We start from the raw sequence: 20,865 nt of genomic DNA, 5'->3' as shown, positions 1-20,865 counted from the left end.
ACATTTTGTCTTATGGCAGAGTTTCGGGCAAAATTCTGCCTTAAGGCAGAGTTATGCAAGTTCTACCTGGCGAATTTTTTTAAAATTTTTGATTGAGCGAAGGTTCGAACCCGAAACCTAGAAATTTTAGATGAAGGGAAAAAATAAAGACCAGCAATTTGAGGGGCAAAAATTAAAGACCAGTGCATTTGAAGGGAACTCCACACAAAAAAGTGATACAAACTCTTGCCTGCAAGCTATGCCTTATGGCAGAGTTTTGGGCAAAATTCTGCCTTAAGACAGAGTTATGAAAGTTCTACCTGGCGAATTTTTTAAAAAATTTTGACTGAGCGGAGGTTCGAAACCGGAACCTATAAGTTTTAGGCGAAGGACAAAAATTAAAGATCAGCAATTTGAGGGGCAAAAATTAAAGACCAGTGCATTTGAAGGGAACTCCGCACAAAAAAATTATTTAAAATTACTTTTGTTTTAGGAAAAAGGGTCAAAAATACCCCTCTACTTTAAAAAAAGAGCTAAAAATATCTTCCGAATTTATTTTGGATAAAAAATACCCCTCATTCTTAAAGTTTTCAAATATACCCCTGTCTTGACGGAAATTATCTCCCAAAATAACTCAAAATTATTTTTTAAACCCGCTTCATCATTTAAACCCGACCCAACTAAATAATAACTCATAATATCCCCTTATTTGCCCAATTCCCTCAAACTTCAAACCTACGTATACGGTCTACTGCAATCCTGGACCCTGGAGACCCACCCTTGGTTGTTCCTTCTGCTAACCCGTAATAGGATGCACCTCCCACTGGACTCCCCGCTGCTGTGGCTGCAACATGAGTACCATGCCTGTCGTGGTCCCTAGGTGTCCCCGTAACAGGCGTTTTAAATTCGCCAGGATCGTCATTAAACCTTGCCCCGATCAGTCTCCTGATTCAGGTCCATGAATGTATGCATTAACATTTCTATCATAAACTTATTTTTCCAACACCACTTACAAAACTTCATATAGCCCATATTCGATACAAAGACGGATCCAGGATTCAAAATTGGAAAAATTACTTGCTATAACGACTTAATCCCACCAATTACTCGTTATAGAAATAATTTTAAATTATTATAAAAACTAGCTAAATTTTCATTTGATAGCTGTTTTTTACTGTATATATTTATGTATGTATGCATGTTTGTATGTATGACTGTATGCATCTAAGACCGCTACTTATGTATGTATGACTATATGTATGTATGTTCGCTAGTGTATGTATGATGTTGTTTAAGCCAAAAAAAAAAAAAAAAACTGTTGCTATGTTTTAAAAACTCAATAATACAGCCATAATTTGCTAGGGGCACAAATAGTGCTATTTATGAAGATTCCCCTTTAAAATGTATGGGTTTTATAGCGACCTCAAATTACTGGTTCTCGTGACTCCATAGCTTACAAACTGGATCCACTTTTTACAAATTACTGGTTCTCGTGACTCCATAGCTTACAAACTGGATCCACTTTTTGGATGCATATAAAGACGCTTTTACCTGTTGCAGCTGGAAGAATTGAAATCATAACCTCGGGTGCAAGTTCCTTTCCATCGCGATGGGATTGGACCGATTCCCTTGTCATTAAAACTTTCTGATTCCGGCCATATTCCTACAATAATACGGTGATGTTATTCAGTTTACTAGTGTAATAATAGTAAAGAACAAACTAAATAAGTGCAAGAAATATTTTGCAGTTTGGTTCCTAGTATAGTTACCCGAGTCAAAAATGCCAACTATGGGAGTAGATCTAAAATGGTCCTTGAACTATACACTTACCGGATTTAGTCCTTTAACTATTCAAAAACTTATCAAATTTGGTCTCCGTCTATTTTTTTATACAAACAGCGTACAAACTCATAAATCATCATGAGATTAATCGTTAAACCATTTCTCAGACCTATATTTCTCTCTCTCTATTTCCTTTTCCTCAAGTTCGTTCCCTAACCTCAACTTTTTTTCTCAAGATCTCTCTCGCGTTTCGTAACCGACGGACTGCGTCGGTTAAAATCGACGAAAAACCGACCCAGTAGATCGGTTTTGCTAAAAAAAAATAAAAAAATAAAAACCGATGGTGTCATTTTAAAAAACCGACGGTCTCATAAACTCACAAAGGTTTATGAGTTTGTACGCTGTTTGTATAAAAAATAGACGGAGACCAAATTTGATAAGTTTTTGAATAGTTAAAGGACTAAATCTGGTAAATGTATAGTTCAGGGACCATTTTAGACCTACACCCATAGTTCACGGACTATTTATGGCCTTTTCTCGTATCTGCTCCATTTGAGGATGAATTTGAGCCAGAACTGTAAAGGAAATTGTGTACCAGATCGTATTGATGGTTCAGAAAATCCCATGATCGCGTCTTGTGGAGTTGAAATGCTGGATCGGGAAAAACAGAGACAACTCCGGGTTGTTGAGCATTCGATTGAGCTTCAACGTCTGATAAATGCGCTGCGAATCCTGAGAAACTATTTTTGTAGCTGTGCACCATTGCACTCTTTCTCCTAATGCAATATATATGTATATGTATAATGTTATACTACTTATAATAGACGAACGAAAATACACGCAAATATTTTTCAAAATTTGGACCAAAAGTGTCCAATTGGAACATTTTATTAGGAATTCAAGTGTTCAATCGGAGCATGCTTAGTTCGATTATCTAAATAGAATATCCTGGTAAATTTAAGGGGCTGGCTATGTGTTAAGCCTATAATCAAAAGGTAAACAGACCTTTGAGAATCAGAAATGAAGTCTCATTATGTGTAAAATGTGAATTGCTTTTCAATTAGAGGGAGTTATTTCTCAGAAATATCATAACAACCTCTTCTTTGTCCACTACAAAAGAAAGATATAATAACAAGTTAACGACATGAAGTAATTTGGTTAGTAGGGCAGTAGTGTCAGAGCCAAGATTTACTAAAGGGATTCAAAACATATGACTAAAGTTCAATCAAAATGATTGGCTTCAGCCAATTTTATAGAACTTCATGCACATAGCATGTACTTTGGACAAAAGTGGTCAAAGTTAGACAAAAATGACTGAAGTATAACTAATATTATCGCCTCAACTTCTGGCAAAAATGACTTAACTTCAGGTATATGTAACTAAAGTGCAACTACTTGTATCTAAGTTTAGTTTTGTTAAGCTTAATTTCTTACACCACATATTTGAAATGGCTATATGTACAAATTCTTTTTTTAAAATTAGGTACAGATTAAGTGACAGTGTCAAAATAGGCTACTCTTTGAAATATTTATGATTATGACCCATTGTTTCAGCCCAAGTAAGTATTGAATGGGGCACTAACTCAACCTACTTTAACTCGCTCTAAGTTACAACCAATTACCTTGTTTAGGGAGCTCATAAGTTGAAGCTGATCATCAGATGAACCCTTGGCACCCATGTAAACAATGTAAACTCCATGGCCTTCTCCTTGAGAAGCTACCTTGGATTCTCTTAGAAAAGAAATTAAGAAGAGACAAAACCAGAAAACTAAAGAGACATTTTTCATGTTTGTGTCCGAAACTTGATGAAAGTTTGTGGTTTATATAAATAGGGGGAAAAGCTTGATTTGTTTTGTGATGCTTCCTATCTGTTTCCCACTCTTTATTTGTTTAAGGTGTTTGATGAATCTCAATAAATATTTGAATATTAAAATATGCATTAGAAATTCATGTGTCTGAATGTATCTAAATACTTAAATTAAGACAGTTTGGTTTCTCACATATGAAAATATGAAAGTGGACTTCATTTACAAGTAAATTAATATAAAATGTAATTGAAGTATTAAATTAATATAATACTATGTGATCAACATAATACTTTTCAAATATATTATGTGGGAATTGATAGTGATAATGGCCGCAGATGATGGTTGTGAGTGCCAATTGTGGATGGTGTTGGCTGATGGTAGCGGTTGTGATCAGTAATAGATAGTGGCGGAAAGTAGTGGACAACGGTTGATGTGGTAGTTGGTGGTGATGATGACCGATAATTGTGGTAAATGATAGTGATAGCTAATGGAGTAGTGAATGATGACAGTAGTTGATAATATATAGTGATCGTTGATTGTGGTAATTGTTGGCGGTGATTAATGGTTGTTGTGATAGGTTGGTTCATGGTGATGATTGTAAATGATGGCTAGCAGTGCTGATGGTTGATTGTATTATTGCCAACGGTGGCGGTTTGTGACTAAGGATGGTAGCTGAGGATAGTGGTGGTTACGGGTTGTGATAGTTGATAATGGTGGAAGGGGCAGTGACAGTTGGCGTGCATGTACGGAATATATAGCGATGAATGTCATTTATGTAGAAATCTTTATATAGATATCTTATTTATATTAAAACATTATATTTTAGTCATTCAGATTTATTCACTTATTAAGCGAATGTGAAATAAAACAAATACACTTAATAATTAAGATTCATCTCCGAAAAATAAACCGATTCAATCAGCACAAATCTAAACTTCTAATGTGGTGTGCTATTTTTGATGATCACGTGATTAATTATCGTAATGCTATAAGAATCATTATGAATTGGGAGATCATGAAAAGAGAATATTTATTTTTATTAAATAAATAAAAGAGTGTGGCAGATCTTGAAAAGAAGAGAATATCCCTTTTTTTTTCTTTTTTTTTTTTTATAAATGTGGCAGATCTTGAAAATAAAATATTTAAATATTTTTAAAAAATAAGTGTGGCAGATAATGAAAAGATAATAATAAACTCTATTTTTTTTGGTAAAAACACATTTCCACCCGATATTTATATGAATCATATTACTTTATCGTGATTAAATAAAAAATTAAAGGTAGAATCTGAACATTTTTACTATGATTTTGTATAAGACTATAAGTTAAAACGTAAATTATGTATTCATTTATTTGATATAATTATCAAGATGAGATAATTTTTTACTTAAACCTATTCTGAATTAAATAAAAGTAAAACGTCCCTTCCCATGCTTTTGCATTTTATAACACTGGATATTATGACTAATCCATAACTAGGAATAAATATGTCTAATCTTTCCTTTCCTCGAAATTGCAAACCAACACTTGTTATCTCCTTTACTTAGTGCGCACATGTTTGATGTCCAATTAATTAATCTATGAATATCTACATTGGAGACAAGAGTATCCATTAAAATATAGTATGCATGTGCACTAGGTGGAACTATATTTTATTGCAAATAATCTCTACCTCCCAAACTACTTTTTCTCTGATTTAAACAGTTGTTGCATATGATATCACTACAAAAGAAAAATAAAAAATAAATAAAGGTATCCACTGGTCCGTATTGTTAGGGAAATAACTCATATAGACAGTCCACGTATCTAGTTTGCAACCGATATAGCCCGTTGATATTATTGGTGTATAGATAATGTATCTGTTATGTATAGCTATATAAAAACATTAATATACTTTGTAAATATAATGTATATGCTTTGTATAAACACATGAAATCAACTCAAATTACAGTGTATGAATAATGTATTTGTTCTATATAGCTATATATAAATGTTACATATACTACAGTGGTATACACTATTATATATTATATATACACACATATGATATATATATATATATATATATATATATATATATATGTGTGTGTGTGTGTGTGTGTGTGTATGCAGTTGCTACATTTTCTATTATTTCTAAAAATCAAAACTACAGTTTCTATTATTTCTAAAATAAAAAGTAGTTGCTACTTGCTACAGAATATTTTGAATCAGTTAAGACCTTCCACGGTGTTCGTTAAAAATAACACGTATTTCAATTCACTAAGTTTGACCTTTATACTATCTATAATTTTGGTAATTGTATGACGTTATATATTCCTCTTGAACCAAGTATTATTTCCAAAGTAATTAATTCCTTCTTTTACCGCTCATTACTACAAGAAAACTTTTCATACAGTTTTCTCATGCACACTATGATCTTTTCATTGGCTTTCCAGTATGGCACTAATAATCTACAATCTTAACAATATATTAGCTTTACAAAATGATAAACTAATGCATCTCTAGCTTCCTCTTTTGAGATTTTAAAACACCAAAATGTACACAATAAGCATCCAAAAAGACTTGTGGTTCTGCAATAAAAAAAGACTTAAGACTTTAAATTATAACAACATTGATGAATTGTTGCTTATACTTACAGATAAAGATTTCCAACTTTACAAATGGGAAGTGCTCGTGGGATTCGCGAAGAGATGTCGTTTTAGAATAAGCTTTGACTTCACGAATTGTGTTCCAAGAAGGCCACTGAGAATGGCAGGTGGCCCGGCTATAGTTTCAAACATTTTGCGCACAACGATATGGTTATCCAGAATCATCATCTCTAACAAAGTTCTGCAACTCTTTAAGACAAAAAGCAACATATTAACATTTCTCAGAGGCATTCGAAGCATGTACTAATGCTAAGTTACAGTTTGCATACAATATTACATAGTCTGGCACTTTGTGGTCACTAAGAAAGAAAACTTTTACTTTCTCAGCTAAGTAAATCTAGTTAGCAATTTACGATAGACATTACTTTAGTGCAAATCCCAGAAATACAGAAGTTCTTGGAAAGAACGTGAACGTCAAGCTCTCAGATACTTAGCTCCAACAACAACAACAACAACAAGCCTAGAATAATCCCACTATGTGGGGCCCAAGAGTAGATAAATGGGAGAAAAACTAGTACAAGTTAAACTTAGATTGCAAACCTCTTTATAGCAACAAATACTAGAGAGCAAGAAGACGTAGTTAAGACTGATAAGTTTTGAACAAGAACAACAAATTACATTCATTATTGGTGGGCAAGGTGGAAAATGTCCTCAGATATTATTATATCAGAAATGTGACAATGTAATTCAGTATCATATCCTTAGGTGATGGTGAGTCTTGATAAATTGAAAATTCAGGTGAGATGAAGGAATCATTATGATGTTTTCGCGCGGTAACTTCTGTTTGTTCAGTCAATGGGAAAAGTATACTGGGGGCACAGATTAATAGTTTGTTCATGGATGGTTTATAAATGGATATTTACCTGAGGATTCATTCCATGCATCTGGTCGATAACATGATCCTGCAACAAAAATTAAAGATGTATTTATAAGTTCATATCAGAACAACTTGATCATAAACAATGACCGCAGTAATCACCTTCTATCCATGTGATCTAACGGTGCCAAAATAACTTATGTAAATGGTCTACAGCTACATGTCATTATTAATTGTTATGCACCATATTTTATATATAAAATACCATAAGTTTAAAAATTTCATACCTCTAGAATCCCTGGCTTCTGCATTATGATACCCAAAGCACGAGACACAAGTTTTCTGTAGACACCATTGTTGAAAGTACCATCGCCATCGATCCAAGGCAATATTGGCTTACATGGATGAGATTTTGCAGTTTGGAACTCCAATGAATCATTTCTATTTGTGCTTTGCCTTTCAAGTAAAGGTTCAGAAGGTTGCTCTCGATTAGTGGGATTATGGAACTCGGCATTCATACCAAGTTCTTTCTGTGCATCATCAGCTCCCGCAAGAGTGACCAAAGAATCTTGTCGATTAACTGGTACGGTGGATAAGAAATATTTGGAATGATATGAGGAATCAACCACATTAACAGAATCATAGCCATTGACCTGCATGGAGGGTACAATAAAAAGAAATTATAGGCGTTACAAAAAGTGGAAACCTCCCTAATTAATCCTTTCATATCTTCTCTCTGTGGCATCACAGAAAAACCATTACCCGTTTACCAAAGATTAAAGGAGCGCGAGAAAGGATCAATCGTAAAATCAGATAAATGTCAAGTTGTCCATCTTTTGCCAACTTACACCTTTTCTACTACTCATGTGTATCAATCACGCGAATATGTCTGGTGGATAACACATTTACCAGCACCAGCGCATCGACTTAGCTTACATTGAACAAACGTACTATTTTCTTATTTTCTGGCTCAACCCTCATTAAACAGCTTGGGTACCTTTACGATCTATCCACTCTCTAGAGGGGGACATTTTTCCGGACACTATTACCAATAAAAATGGAAACAGCATTACATGGACCCGAGTGGAGTTTAAGAGAGTAACATGTTTGAATATGTTTCCAAGTGAATAGAGAAGTGCTTATATAATAGTTTGAACTTTGATAGACTGGAATAGTTAATTGAAAATATGTCACATCAAGTTTGAAATAATACAAACTAGTAATAATAAACCTATACAAGTATGAATTTTTGGTGGGACTTAAATTTACCATTTGTCGAAATAGTTCTAGCTTTTCCAGACTGACCAAAAAGAAAGGAGGTCCATTAAAATGGATGGAGAGATTACTTCTCTGTTTACTTTCTTTTCTGCTTGTCTAATCTCAAAATATTACCACTAGGAAAATAAATTAATTGGCAACTACAAAGCACAGTACCTTTAATACTTGTCCGAAAGTTTCAAGGACGTCGATGATAACATCCAGCATCTTTTCCCCTGATAAAAAACAAAAACTCATAGCATCAATCTTGTGATATTTTAATCAAATAGAAAAGTAATATGAAAAAAGAAGAGTTGCATACCCTGAACATTCACAGACATTGAGATTTCTTTCATGGTTAGACCTTGGTCACCAGCCTTTTGAATGGCTAAAAGTAAAGACCTAAAGAGCTCTGGGTTAAATGCAGAACTTTCTTTTTTAGAAGAAAAAGAGCAGAAGTGTTCAGCAGAGCTTGCCATGGCTTTCCATAGCAACTCTTTGGAAGATACTGCTGTGTATCCATAACTCCCATTCTCGTGTGCTTCCTCTACATTATTTTTTCCTTCCAAGTAAGATGCACTGCTCCTAGATTCAGGAACTGACATGATCTTGACTTGATTTTCTTCACCAATTTGTGTCAACGGCTGATTCTCGTCATTTTTAAAAAATTCTACGGCTTCTCTGCTGAAAAATGTTGCACGGCTCAAGGATAAACTAATATCAGGAAAACCCTTTGCTCGGCGAGCCTCACTTTCACCAATTCTGTATGTCTTACCCCTGCTTCCATCACGAAAGTTAGTAATATTATTTTTACGTTTGAGAGTTCTGGCATCCTTCGCCTTTCCAACACCTTTAGCTGGCAGGCATGGTATAATTGACAGTTCTCCTGAAGACAATAGACCACATAAATTTAAGACGTCACCACATTGCAAGTCCTGCGGAAGAACAACCCCACCATTCACCATCTCTTTCTCTCTTTCATGCAGCCAGGTTGAAAATTTAGCTGCTTGTTCTCCAGTTTTGATTGGAAATGGAGATGAAAACATACTGTCAAAGAATTTCCCAGAAAGCGCAACAGGATATTTGGCTCTACTCTCGATCTGCATAAAGGTGAAGAGGACATTTTGGAAGTGTATAATAAGGAGAAAAGAATTGCTGATGCAGCTACTGATAAAATGAAATGTGCACTTTGTTTCATATATCTTTATATACCAAAGTCACTGAGTCATCTGAACGTTAGGAAACGGCTTAAAGAAGTAGGTGACCAACTTGGTCTCACCCGCAAACTACTATCCAAGAAAGTGAGCTAATAATACAAACGGGCATTTGTATTGACAAAGCTACATGCTTGTTAAAATCTAGACAGGAATACTGGCCATAATGCTAAATTCTCCTGTTGAAAAGATCCAAGAATCATAGACACAATTGAACAGCTAACATATATTACTTCTCCATTATTGTATACACTTCACTTTCAGATATAGTTAACCCCTCTGTAGAATCCTTTACTCAACTGAACAAACATAAGAACTTGCAGTAAAATATGTTTGCTCAAATCATGTCTTGCTAATGCTGCAGCCTACGAACAAGGCGTGATCTTTTTTCAAATATATAGTACTGATATTAATTTCTTGCATCTTTTACGATCAAATGCTTCTCCTGATTTGCAATTAATGTGACACTATTTGACTAGACAAAAGTCACGAACTCAATTTCACTTCCATATGGTATTGCTAAGAGTAAAGAAAAGTACTATCATAATGTTTTTATTGCTAGTTCAATAGGCATAAGATCAGATCATAGTTTAGGCATAAGTTCAGATCATAGTTCAAATTAGAATTTCAACATGAATCTTTATTTTCGAAGTGCAAAGAAAATTTAGGGTTTTACTAATACAGGGTCTTTGCATACATTGGAACGGAAGTACTTAAAATTCAAATATCATGAGTTCCAGCATACGTTGATTGCTTTCCCAGTTTAACCATTCAATCACTTGATGATAACAGCCAGCCAGGTTATATATGCGAAGTGGTAATATGGTCAGGAAGTGCAATGGGTATATAATCAGAAGACCTGAAAAAATATTTACCAGTTTCATCTCTTTCAGGAAGTTGAAAGCAAGAACTTTATCATGCTCCGAGTAATGCTTAAATGTTTCGACAAGTGAAGTTGGCACCAGTTGAGATCTTGAGGTGGTCAGGACTGCCAACTTTGATAGCTCTACTGCGTTCGCAACTGCAACTGATTCAAATGGTTGCCTGCGTATATTGTTGCTTTCAATTAAAGGATGACCACACCTCTTAGGAACCCAATGCGAGCTTTTCTCCTGAGAATTTGTTTCATCTTGTCAAACTCTTGGGTTGGGGGTGGGGGGGTTGTAATTTAACATAATGATAATCATGCAACAGATATGCAGACACAAAGGGGGAGACAGGGAATATAAACAGAATATTAACCGCGGGAAGCTAGTTTGCCAGATTGAAATTAGATATTATATGCAAAAACTTGACCAATACTTCCCCACGCAGATGGACAGATCAAATAGAAATAGGGGTCCAGACCTCGGAGTTTTCTACTTACGTATCTGGAGTTCCTTTGTTTTTTTCATTTCCTCAAAGTTGGTGAACTTCTTTCCTTTTTTTTTTTTTTTTTTTTACTGGTGAGGGGCAACCAAGGTGATAGAGGACATTATGGCTCACATATCAAACTTAAACTTACGGAGTCAAACCTCTGATTAAATAACTCTGGGCAGATAGCAAATAGAATATAACAAACTTGGACAAGCATAAAATGTCATGCACATATATGACGTATTGCAACATCAGAAGGACTTACAGGTCTTTCAGCATTTATACTGAGATCTGAATTAGCGTTGGCAGATTGAACTCCATTGCTACCATTCAACTTAGCCATCTTTTTACATTCCAACACCTTATCTAGGGCAACCTTTACATTGTAGACATCAAAATCATCCCACCGCTCTTCTGCAGCCTCTCTAGAATGTTCAGGGCTGTCAGAGACACCTTGATTCAAATCTTCTGAGGCATCACGCTGAACCATCTCTTCACAATCACCGCAGTCTAAGGACCTGTTCTGGAGGTACCGTGCATAACGCTCTGAGACTACATTACAGAGTTTCATTAAAGCACTTCTGAATTGTATACAGCCTTTCATCAAAATGGCCATTCTACATTTGCATGCATCAGGTGACGCTGGAAGGTTTTTGACTGAGGCCCATTTAAAACAACGAGAATATGGCCCAAGGGCTGCTCGGAGTCTTACATATTCAATCACCAATTGCCTGGACAGATTCATTATATGTTAAGATCCAGAATAGACTTATTTATTAAGATATGTTAGATATGCTGAGTAAGCTGCAGTAAGTCACCCACTGCATGACGATCCATAGCAGACCATGCAAATAGGATATTCCACAGAAATATACTTCAGAACAAGACCAAATAGACAAGAAGCTAAAATGTGTTACTCCATAAACTACCTCTAAATCATTTATCTACAATGAACATGCAAATACCTGTCTGCATCTTCGGTCCAGGAGAAAATTGCTCTGCATGTTGGCTTCAGACTTGAGAGATCACTTCGCTTCATGAAAGAGTGATTGCCCTCATTTTTTTCCCATTGCTCTATCCCTTCGGTAACCTCCCTATGATCACCAACACAATTTATTTGAGAATTACATCCAATGTCCCCTGGAGAAACCACGAAAGCATTTTGTTCATCAGGGAATTGCTCAACAGTATCACATGTGCTCTTGTCACTTTGTTGTACATCTGAAGTGCGTAGCTTTACATGTCTTGACGGCACTCCGCCTGATGACCTCTTTCTTTTCCGTGAAGAATTATTTCGTCCTTTTATGAAGTGAACCATCCATTTGGAATTTAAAACTCCTTGGGATCTAGAGAGACGCTTTTGCTTCCTATTGTGAAAAAGCTGAAGTACCTGTACATTGTGTCTTCTAAATCATTCATAATAAAAATGCGTAAAATATGTTAATGCAGGATAAAATGAAATAATGTTTAAGCTTTTGTTTCTTTCTCTTATTTATTTATTTATTTATTTATTTGATAACCAAGAAATTCCCGAGGGCCAATTGGCGCATGGTTAAAAACTCGGTAGATAATGGGCCTGCTCCTCTTATTTCAACTCAGTTTTCAATATCCTCTCTCTATCACTTACATCTTCTTGTATATGCATAATCCGTTAAAAGCAATTTCAAATATGCTTACAATTTCTAGAAAGGAAGTGACCATGCTTAAGTTCAATAAAACTGATATTTTTAAAGGTAGAAGTTAACTGCTAAGCAGTAGCACAATTGGCAGACAAGCGGGCTGATCTTTAACTTCATTTGAAAAATACTGTTAACAGATTTAAGGCAGGAAGAGCATATTTTCAACCAAAAAAAAAAAAAAAAAAACAACAACAACACCACCTTGCAAACCCCAAAAGCATAACTTGGGTGTAAATTTTTCATAATAACGCTAAGTGACAATCTTTATTTAATGATTTCGAGACACCTTTGCTGTTTTCTAGAAACTCAAACTTATTTGGTCCAGCCACAAGATAAAATCTTATAAACACATTAAGCTTAGAAAATGAAAAAGAAAAGAAAGAGAGAAAGGATGTAAAGTGTCTTCAAGCTTGAAGGAGAGGGCTCTTGTGCAGATATAGCAAAATGAGCCCTATCGCTGCTTCTTAGCCCTATAAAGTTTTACAAGATGAACATCCAAAGGATCAACATTGACATCATTTCCATAGGGGAACATCTTCATCCAAGAACAATAGAAGGACAAAATTGCAAGTTGTGTTTACAATATCAAACCTCTTTAACAGCAGGAACATCATTTCCTGGGGAAGCATTTGAAGCAGCTTCTGGATTAGGTCCAGCCAAAAAGTACTCCAAAGTGTTCCAGTACTCATCAACGGCTTTTCTATTTGAAAGAACAAAATCATGTCTAACTTGATGGCAAGAATCTGGACCATGAAAGGAAGATGATCTTGCAGCTGAAGAGAAAGGCTTAAGCTCTAGTGCATGAGTAAGAGTGATTTGTGTCACCTGAGTGGCGTCTACCATATGTTCACCACAAACAAGGCGGATCAACTGCCAACAAAGATGAAACTACTTCATTACTTGCCAAAACAAGAAAGAAAAGAAAGAGTGATAACTCGATCATAATCAACTCCCTCAACCATATTATAGATATTCATGGTATCAAAATCCTCAATTTCTACAAATTGTAAAACAAGCTACTTCTTTTTTTTTTTTTTTTTTTTTGCAAATTTTCCACACAAAAAAACTCGGTGTTTCTTAATATTTTATTAAAACAATTTGGGATCCTTCTCCCAGGAAATAAAAATATTATGTTTGGCGGATAGAAGCAAGATAATGGACCAAATCCTGGACTCAAATCATTTTCCGGAATCAGAGTACATACACATAAGATTTTTTTATTTTTTTTTTTAGTTAGAAAAGAATGGACCACAAGATTTGTATCACTTGGGAGAGCGTTGCATATGCTAAAATAAGGGTTAGAACTTAAATATCAAGTATCTCAAAGATGATTTTCAATTATACCTTAAAACGTTGTAAAACGGCAATCAACAGTGAGAGCTCCTTGATTGAAGGGGTATCTTTCAAACACGTGTAGTCCTTCATTGGAATACCAGAACGGTGTAAATAATCCCCACATTTTTCAAACACATTCTCATGCATATGAGCAGAACCTGAAACTTGTAAGAACAGCTCAAGCTGCATGGCCTCGATAGCTGAACCTATATCAACCAATTTGCAACTGCTGTCATCATTTTTTAAATCATAACCGTATTTACCAGATGAGGAAGTATCTTCACTATCAGGGAGACTATTGACATACTCCCATAGATAGATGTGAAGAAGCTTTGCACGAGCCATTTTTTCCATCAGAGACTTCTTCCCACGACTCTTTTTAACTAGTGCATCTTGGACATCCATCTCTATTCTTTGTAGTCCTCTGCCCACATCATACACTATCGGAAGTGCATCCCCCTTCTGAAACTTAGAAAAGCTTGTTCCACGCAATTCCCTTTCAAAGGACCTAATTCTATCATAAATTTTAACCAACAGTGCAGGAGATAACCCATAAATGGATGGGTGCAGAACCGCGACCCTTTTAGCGTTCTCACAAAAGTTTGTGACAGCAGGGAAGAAAACGTCAAGGCATTTACAGTGTCCTTTTTGTTGAAGCTTATTCAAACTGCGTTCTAAGGTCTTTTTATCCATTGATGTGTGCCTGCCCTTTTCAAGTCTCTCAAGTCGTCTTTGTAAGTCAGGTTTTATAAGAAATTTCTCTTCCTGCTCAAAGAAGAATAGCTCGAGTTGATTCATCTAAACTGAAATCTATAGACCTATACTCAATGCAGAAGCAAAAGAGTAGTTAAGATGCCCAATACCTCCAACATTTTAAGTATCCAGTGCTCCCTCTGTTCCCTTGCGCAGTCTGCTCGCAGTTTATGACTGGGATATGCTTTGTATGCTTGGCATCTAGGGGATATTGTTTCAGTTGCCGAAGTTTTTACAGGAACAAGGTCACATACAGAAGAACGCATCATTATCTGCATTTTTGTGTCATTAACTGTGTTGCTCACATCAGTGGAAGAATGTGCAGTGCTCATTCTATTGTTTCCCTGATACTGGACCTCCATGATAGAGAAAGACAAAAAGGTGAGAAGTGTACCAGGACAAGTTGAGTACAGAAATGTAAATCTAAGAATGTGCATCAATATAAAAAATTTGGTTCCCACTGCCAAACAATACTTGAGAAAACATACCAACTACCTTTTTTCTTTGTGATAGGTAAAAACATGCCAACTACCTAGAAACTACCATAACCACTGAACCCCAAGTAGCCACAAACAACCGTATACTGCAAACATGAGATATAATAGTTTCCCTACTGCAACCAGAACACAACCCCTAAATGGAAAGAACTAAATCAGAAATTATTCGACTCATTAATCTTATTATCGCAGACCTAAATATATAAATAAATAAAGATTCAAGTACTATACGTCTTATTTGATAACCTTATACTAGTTCACCTATCATTATCAACCATTGTTTATCCTTTCACCTAGAAACTACGTGCCCCCTACTAGTAGAAGATATGCTCTTGAAATAATTTCACACTTTGTTATTCGTTAATTGAATTTGATCCTTATCACCTTATGGAACGAATAATAAGGCACAAAACCAAAAATAGTTTTCAACACCAAGTTGATCGTTATCCTCTTTGATGCAATTTATAACTGTATGATGCATGAACATATGAGAATCCCTGAAAGCTCTGCTACAGATGTCTTCAACATGTAAAATCTACACCAGAAATATCCATACTATCCTAACGCACAACCAAACAAAGAGTGAAGTTTATACAAATGCATAAGTTGCCTCAAAGTAATAAGAAATAATTTGGTCTTTGCTCTCTTATGTTTGAAGGTGAAAGACTGATAACCACAGAAAAGTTGGAAACAACCTTCTTCATCCAGATAAAAGCAGAGGCAGAAATCACACAGTGGCATATGGAATCCGTGAGATAGTGTGCCTCATGCAAGAATTTGTAGTTTAATTAAACAATCTTAAGAAATGTACTGGGTGGAAAGGACAACTAGTATTCTCGTACCATTTCATATTTCAAAGGATATTAATTTTGAGTTCTGACAAGAAGGTAGAAGATAAATTTCACAAAGTAGAAATCAACTTCTGAAGACTGGGATATTAAACTAAAGGCGTAGCAGTTGTCATGTTTCTAAAGGGTTTAAGTATAGGCATCTATGCCCCAAATTGAGGTCTGATCTTAGCAGTTATCCTCAACAGACTTTATTAAGTAAAAATATTTCTATTTAAGCAGACTTTAACCAGGACTACGGAGAAGAGAACCGCAGCATTTTTCATGCTTTTTCTCCAGAGTCGACTCTCTGTTATTCTTTTTATAACCCTTCCTACACTTCTCTTAAATAAGAAGGATGTAAAACAGCTGGATGGCATATAAAGCACAGCAAAAACTCATACTCATAAAGAGATGGCAGCAAAGTAACCCACTGTTACTTCTTAAGACCATATCTGAACCGTTACAGAAGAAATTCTGAAAGATCCAGGCAGTTGAAATTCAAATAATATATCCATGAAAGTGGTAGATGGTAATATCAACAATAGGAACTTTACACACTTCAACATCTCTGATCTCTCTGGATCCTTCAGCATGAATTATGCCACAAGTCTGAGGCTCAATGGGAAGCTCCACAATCTGTTGGCCAATCTGATCTCTCTTTTCTATTTTTGTTGGTGGTTGTTCTCGGCCAAGGTTATCAGATCGACGTTTGCGAGTATCGAAGTGCATTGGTGAAAATGCCTTTAAAAGACGCAAAAACTTGTCCTTCTGTGAACAGTGAATAAATTGATTAATAAAGTCCACATGCAGATCATATTTGATATTACCAAATGAAAACAGCAATAATTTTAAGGAAAATTCTCTTTTATTAAAAATGAATGAGAATATTTTGGTCTTTTGGGTATAGTTAAGTGCCATTTGAATCACCTTGCTGATATCAATGATGTAACATCCCCGAACTGCTAACTCGATCAGTAGCACTTTTGATCAATCCATTCATAAAATTACTGATTTAAATGGAAAAGTTAATGAAATCTTTAGCCCGTCACTTAGTTTATTTTCGCAAGACCATACATGACAAGTCATCTATCTTACATGAACCTGAAAGAATTTCCCTCCAAGCACCAGGACAAGATAATCAACCTATATACATCCTCTGCCTTCAATTCACTTCAAGCTATTTTCCCCTGCATTTACTTTTTTTCACAAGGCATTTGTCATTACTTATTAATTTCTAGTATGAAAAAAACAAAAAACAAAAAGAAAGCATGTATAAAACATCATGTGTATTATAGACTCCTTATCCATAATCCATGACTTTACATCTTTCTTTCGTTTCTCATTTTTCTTCTACCCCTTGACGATCTTAATATCAATATATAAACTACTACTTCAATGATGAGCCTAGGAATTTTTTGCACATTGAAATTTCATGCTGCTATTGGATACACAGGAAACTAAGTATAACAGTTAATAAAACATAGAACAGAAACCCCACAAGTTGGATTATAATGAAATTAGTATCATCCATATTGAAGATGGAGAAGTGCAACATGCAGTTAAAGATGACGAAATATTATTAGCATCTTTGGTTGATACTGTTTTACTTACTTCAATTACCTCCACAACCTGAGCTTGTGTCAACTTGCGCAAGATCTGACAGAAAATGTATCAGACAAATAGTACAACTCATAAATATTGCTTGAATTTCAATTTATTGCATCCTAGCTAATAAAGACTTACATTTGCCCATCTTTTATGTCCAGCAGCATCTCGATAACCTAGGTCCTTTTTAATATTTGAGATACGAAGAACCTGAAAAGATGAAACAGTTTAAAGAAGATTAGGATTGTGATGTTCACAAAACCTGAGATACCAACAATTATTCGAGAGACGCCAGACCTTCCCCTTAGCTTTTTCAAGAATATTACAGATATCTCTCAAACTGGGCAGATCATCTTTTATAAGCACATTCTCTCTATCATCAGCCATCAAACCTCTCTTCCAGATTTCAAGTCTCTGTTGATAGCGCAAATGCTTTCCATATAGGCTTAGATAAAGCATATTGGTAGAAATATGCTTATTTATAAGTTTTCCATCGTTGGATGTCTCATTTTCCCAAACTGTTACTTGATGACTCAGAATCAGTCCGAGAGTTTGAAGCTCCTTCAATATGTGGAAGAAGTTATTGGCTTTAGTGTTGAATTCCTTGGTAAGCTCACTCTGGGTAATTCCATTTGCTCTGTCAATGCACAAGGAACCATGATAAGCAAATTAGTTAAGCAATGTCTTGTTACTTGCTTTAAAAGACAAAGAAGCCTCTTCAACTTAAATATGCCGAGTAGAGGGCACAGACACTTGTAGTTGTCGAGGTCAAACAAAAAACAAATTAAAAAGAAAAAAGCTTCTAAATATTTACTTTGCTTCTGCTCACAGTTAGCATGACAGGTTCAGTAAGACCAAGGTTCAAATCTTGATAGAGGCAAAAAAGCTAGGTAATCTCTTCTTATTTATTAACCTTTGAAAAAGTAGAGTTACTTGGTGGAAGAATACAATAGAATAGTCGAGGTGAGGCACACATTGGCCTGAATATCACCATTTTCAAAATAGGATTCCGGGGGTAATAAAGAACATATTGTATTTTACAAGTTTACCTAAGTTTTATCTCTCAAAAGCTGTTCAAAAAGCTCTAATTTTGACCTTATGTTGAATATCCATAACTAGGCACACCCAAATGAGGTCTTCGAGTGCACCAAGTATGCTTCACTGAGCAGTCTTTTCTTTCCTTATCTTAATTTCGCAGGATCCATCATCTGAACCAATTCTTTTATCTTAACCATGTATATTGTCAAAGTAAATGAAAATTCTTTAAAGATTATATATTTAATAGAGTTACCTACTCTAAGTGTAGATATATACCGCATCAGGAACTCTAAATCCTAAATTTTCCTTTGCACATTGCATATATATACTTTTGCTACTACTTGTTGTTTCTTGTGCTTCGGTTATCACATACTTTGCTCTGAATGTCATGTTACGCTTTCTCTATTATTTGCTATGCCTTTTTTACTTCTGTATTGTCTTTTTCAAACTACATTGTTATGTGTTACTTGACTCGAGGGTCTTTCGGAAAGAGCCAATCTATCTACACGAGGTAGGGGTAAGGTCTGCGTAAGCTTTGCTCTCCCCAAACCCACTTGTGGAAATACACTGGGTATGTTGTTGTCGTTTTTGTTGTTACATTAAATATATATACATTTATAATAATAGTAACAAATGTATATATATCAAATAGACCAAATTTCGATCACTCAAACTCACTAAACCTAAATTGTTGAATTGGCCTTAATTACAGGAAAAGATCGAGGAGATGAACCAAACCTTGCAATGGCGATGCGTTGAAGGACTCTTTTCCGTAGATGAAGAGCTTCTAACTCTTGTTTAGATAGCTTAGATTTGGAAACCTCAACCTCATGAATCCTACTAAAGTTATCAAGCATACTCTTCGGCACAACGATATTCAAATCATCCAATCTCTCGCATTCTTCCACACTGCACTTAACCACATCATTAATGTTGCCATCTTTCGATTCGAATTCGAGACCTGGAAAGTTAATAAGATTGCTCAAAGGTTTAAGGGTTCCTATAATAATTTATAATTAACTTACAATGATAAGTTGGTTCACAATCAACTATTTATAAATTTTTAATGGAATTTCTGTTTATGGGTAAAATTACACTCTATGTTTACTGAGAGAAAATATTTACGCTACGTAGCCCATATTTTGAGTTTGTTACCCAATTTAGCCCACATTTGTGTATAAACATCTTTTATACACTTTTATACAAGGTTAATACATTATGTATAATGCTTTCCCCAGGTATACAACAACAACAACATACACAATATAATCCCCAAGGTGGGGTTTAGGGAGGGTAGAGTTTGCGCAAATCTTACCCCTACCTTGGGAGGCAGAGAAGCTTCCCTAGGTATATTAGACTGCGTGGCGTAATATTTTATGTTGGGCTGTATATTTTTGAACATTTCCCTTATTAATATATATATAGGGTATGAGCAAAAGTTACTAAGTACACATGAACCTGTACCTGAACCTGTGGATCCGCCTCTGCTAGTAATACTGCAGTCTATCGATTCGAATTCGAGACCTGGAATGTTAATAAGATTGGACAAAACTGCTTTTTTTACGGTACCACATAGCGAAATTCCATTTTTTGAAAGGTAAGGTTTTAAGTTGAGCCATAGATTGTGAATAGGAACTGAATTACTACTGCCTTTGCAACATTGTATGCAGAGTTCTTCAATGGCTTTGTTCACTATTGCGTCCATACATATATAATTTTATCTGTGTGTGAAAAAACCCTAAGTGAAAATCAAGAGTTTTTGGAATGAAAAAGAAAAAAACAGAGAGCAAAGCGTTTTTGGAGAGAGGAGGAAGAGAACGAAATTTGGTAAGAATTCAACCGGTATTTATACGTTTCTATACAAGGAAAATATTACTCTCTCCGTCCCAATTAATGTATCACTTTTCATTTTTCGAGAGTCAAGTTGATCAAACATTGAAGCTAAATTGGATTAGACTAACTCAATATTTCAAGATTAAAATTTTTATATTTGAAAACTACATGAAAAGTACTAAATTGCAACTTTTCTCATATTAATTTGGTGAAAAATACATCTTAAAATGTTGATCAAAGTTCATGCACTTTGAATCTCGGAAAATAAAAAGCAATTGGGACAGAAGGAGTTATATATTACTCCGTTAAGACTAATCACGGGAATTTACGGTGGGAAAGGAAAAATCAACTCAGTTAGTGCAATTTATATATTAAACTAAAGTATTAAATTTTTAGTATGTGCGACACATATGTATCTCAGATTAAATAATATAT

General features: G+C 35.1%; 2 protein-coding genes across 4 annotated transcripts; both read right to left on the bottom strand.

Moving 5' to 3' along the window:
• Positions 1 to 631: 631 nt before the first annotated feature.
• Positions 632 to 3,713, bottom strand: LOC132629252 (CO(2)-response secreted protease-like). The gene is made up of 4 exons (XM_060344962.1): positions 3,384 to 3,713; positions 2,357 to 2,537; positions 1,531 to 1,642; positions 632 to 924 (listed from the first exon to the last, which is right to left on the bottom strand). The coding sequence occupies exons 2-4, from the start codon at positions 2,385 to 2,387 to the stop codon at positions 702 to 704; spliced, it is 366 nt and encodes a 121-aa protein (XP_060200945.1). The 5' UTR covers positions 2,388 to 2,537; positions 3,384 to 3,713; the 3' UTR covers positions 632 to 701.
• A 2,195-nt stretch (positions 3,714 to 5,908) lies between these two features.
• Positions 5,909 to 20,421, bottom strand: LOC132625981 (uncharacterized). Of its 3 annotated transcripts, none has more exons than XM_060340675.1 (17): positions 20,062 to 20,421; positions 19,336 to 19,558; positions 17,857 to 18,196; positions 17,698 to 17,769; positions 17,566 to 17,610; positions 16,513 to 16,722; positions 14,738 to 14,983; positions 13,884 to 14,639; positions 13,131 to 13,409; positions 11,826 to 12,250; positions 11,126 to 11,591; positions 10,380 to 10,616; positions 8,613 to 9,390; positions 8,468 to 8,526; positions 7,321 to 7,686; positions 7,080 to 7,118; positions 5,909 to 6,405 (listed from the first exon to the last, which is right to left on the bottom strand). In XM_060340675.1, the coding sequence occupies exons 1-17, from the start codon at positions 20,300 to 20,302 to the stop codon at positions 6,223 to 6,225; spliced, it is 4,965 nt and encodes a 1,654-aa protein (XP_060196658.1). In that variant the 5' UTR covers positions 20,303 to 20,421; the 3' UTR covers positions 5,909 to 6,222. The 3 variants fall into 3 exon arrangements, with proteins under 3 accessions (XP_060196658.1, XP_060196659.1, XP_060196660.1); XM_060340676.1 differs by having other exon boundaries at positions 14,738 to 14,977; XM_060340677.1 differs by having other exon boundaries at positions 19,336 to 19,506; positions 20,062 to 20,196.
• Between the last annotated feature and the right edge of the window lie 444 nt (positions 20,422 to 20,865).

The sequence above is a fragment of the Lycium barbarum genome, chromosome 2 (assembly GCF_019175385.1).
Source record: "Lycium barbarum isolate Lr01 chromosome 2, ASM1917538v2, whole genome shotgun sequence".
NCBI lineage: Eukaryota > Viridiplantae > Streptophyta > Magnoliopsida > Solanales > Solanaceae > Lycium > Lycium barbarum.
This window is presented reverse-complemented; position numbering and strand designations above follow the sequence as displayed.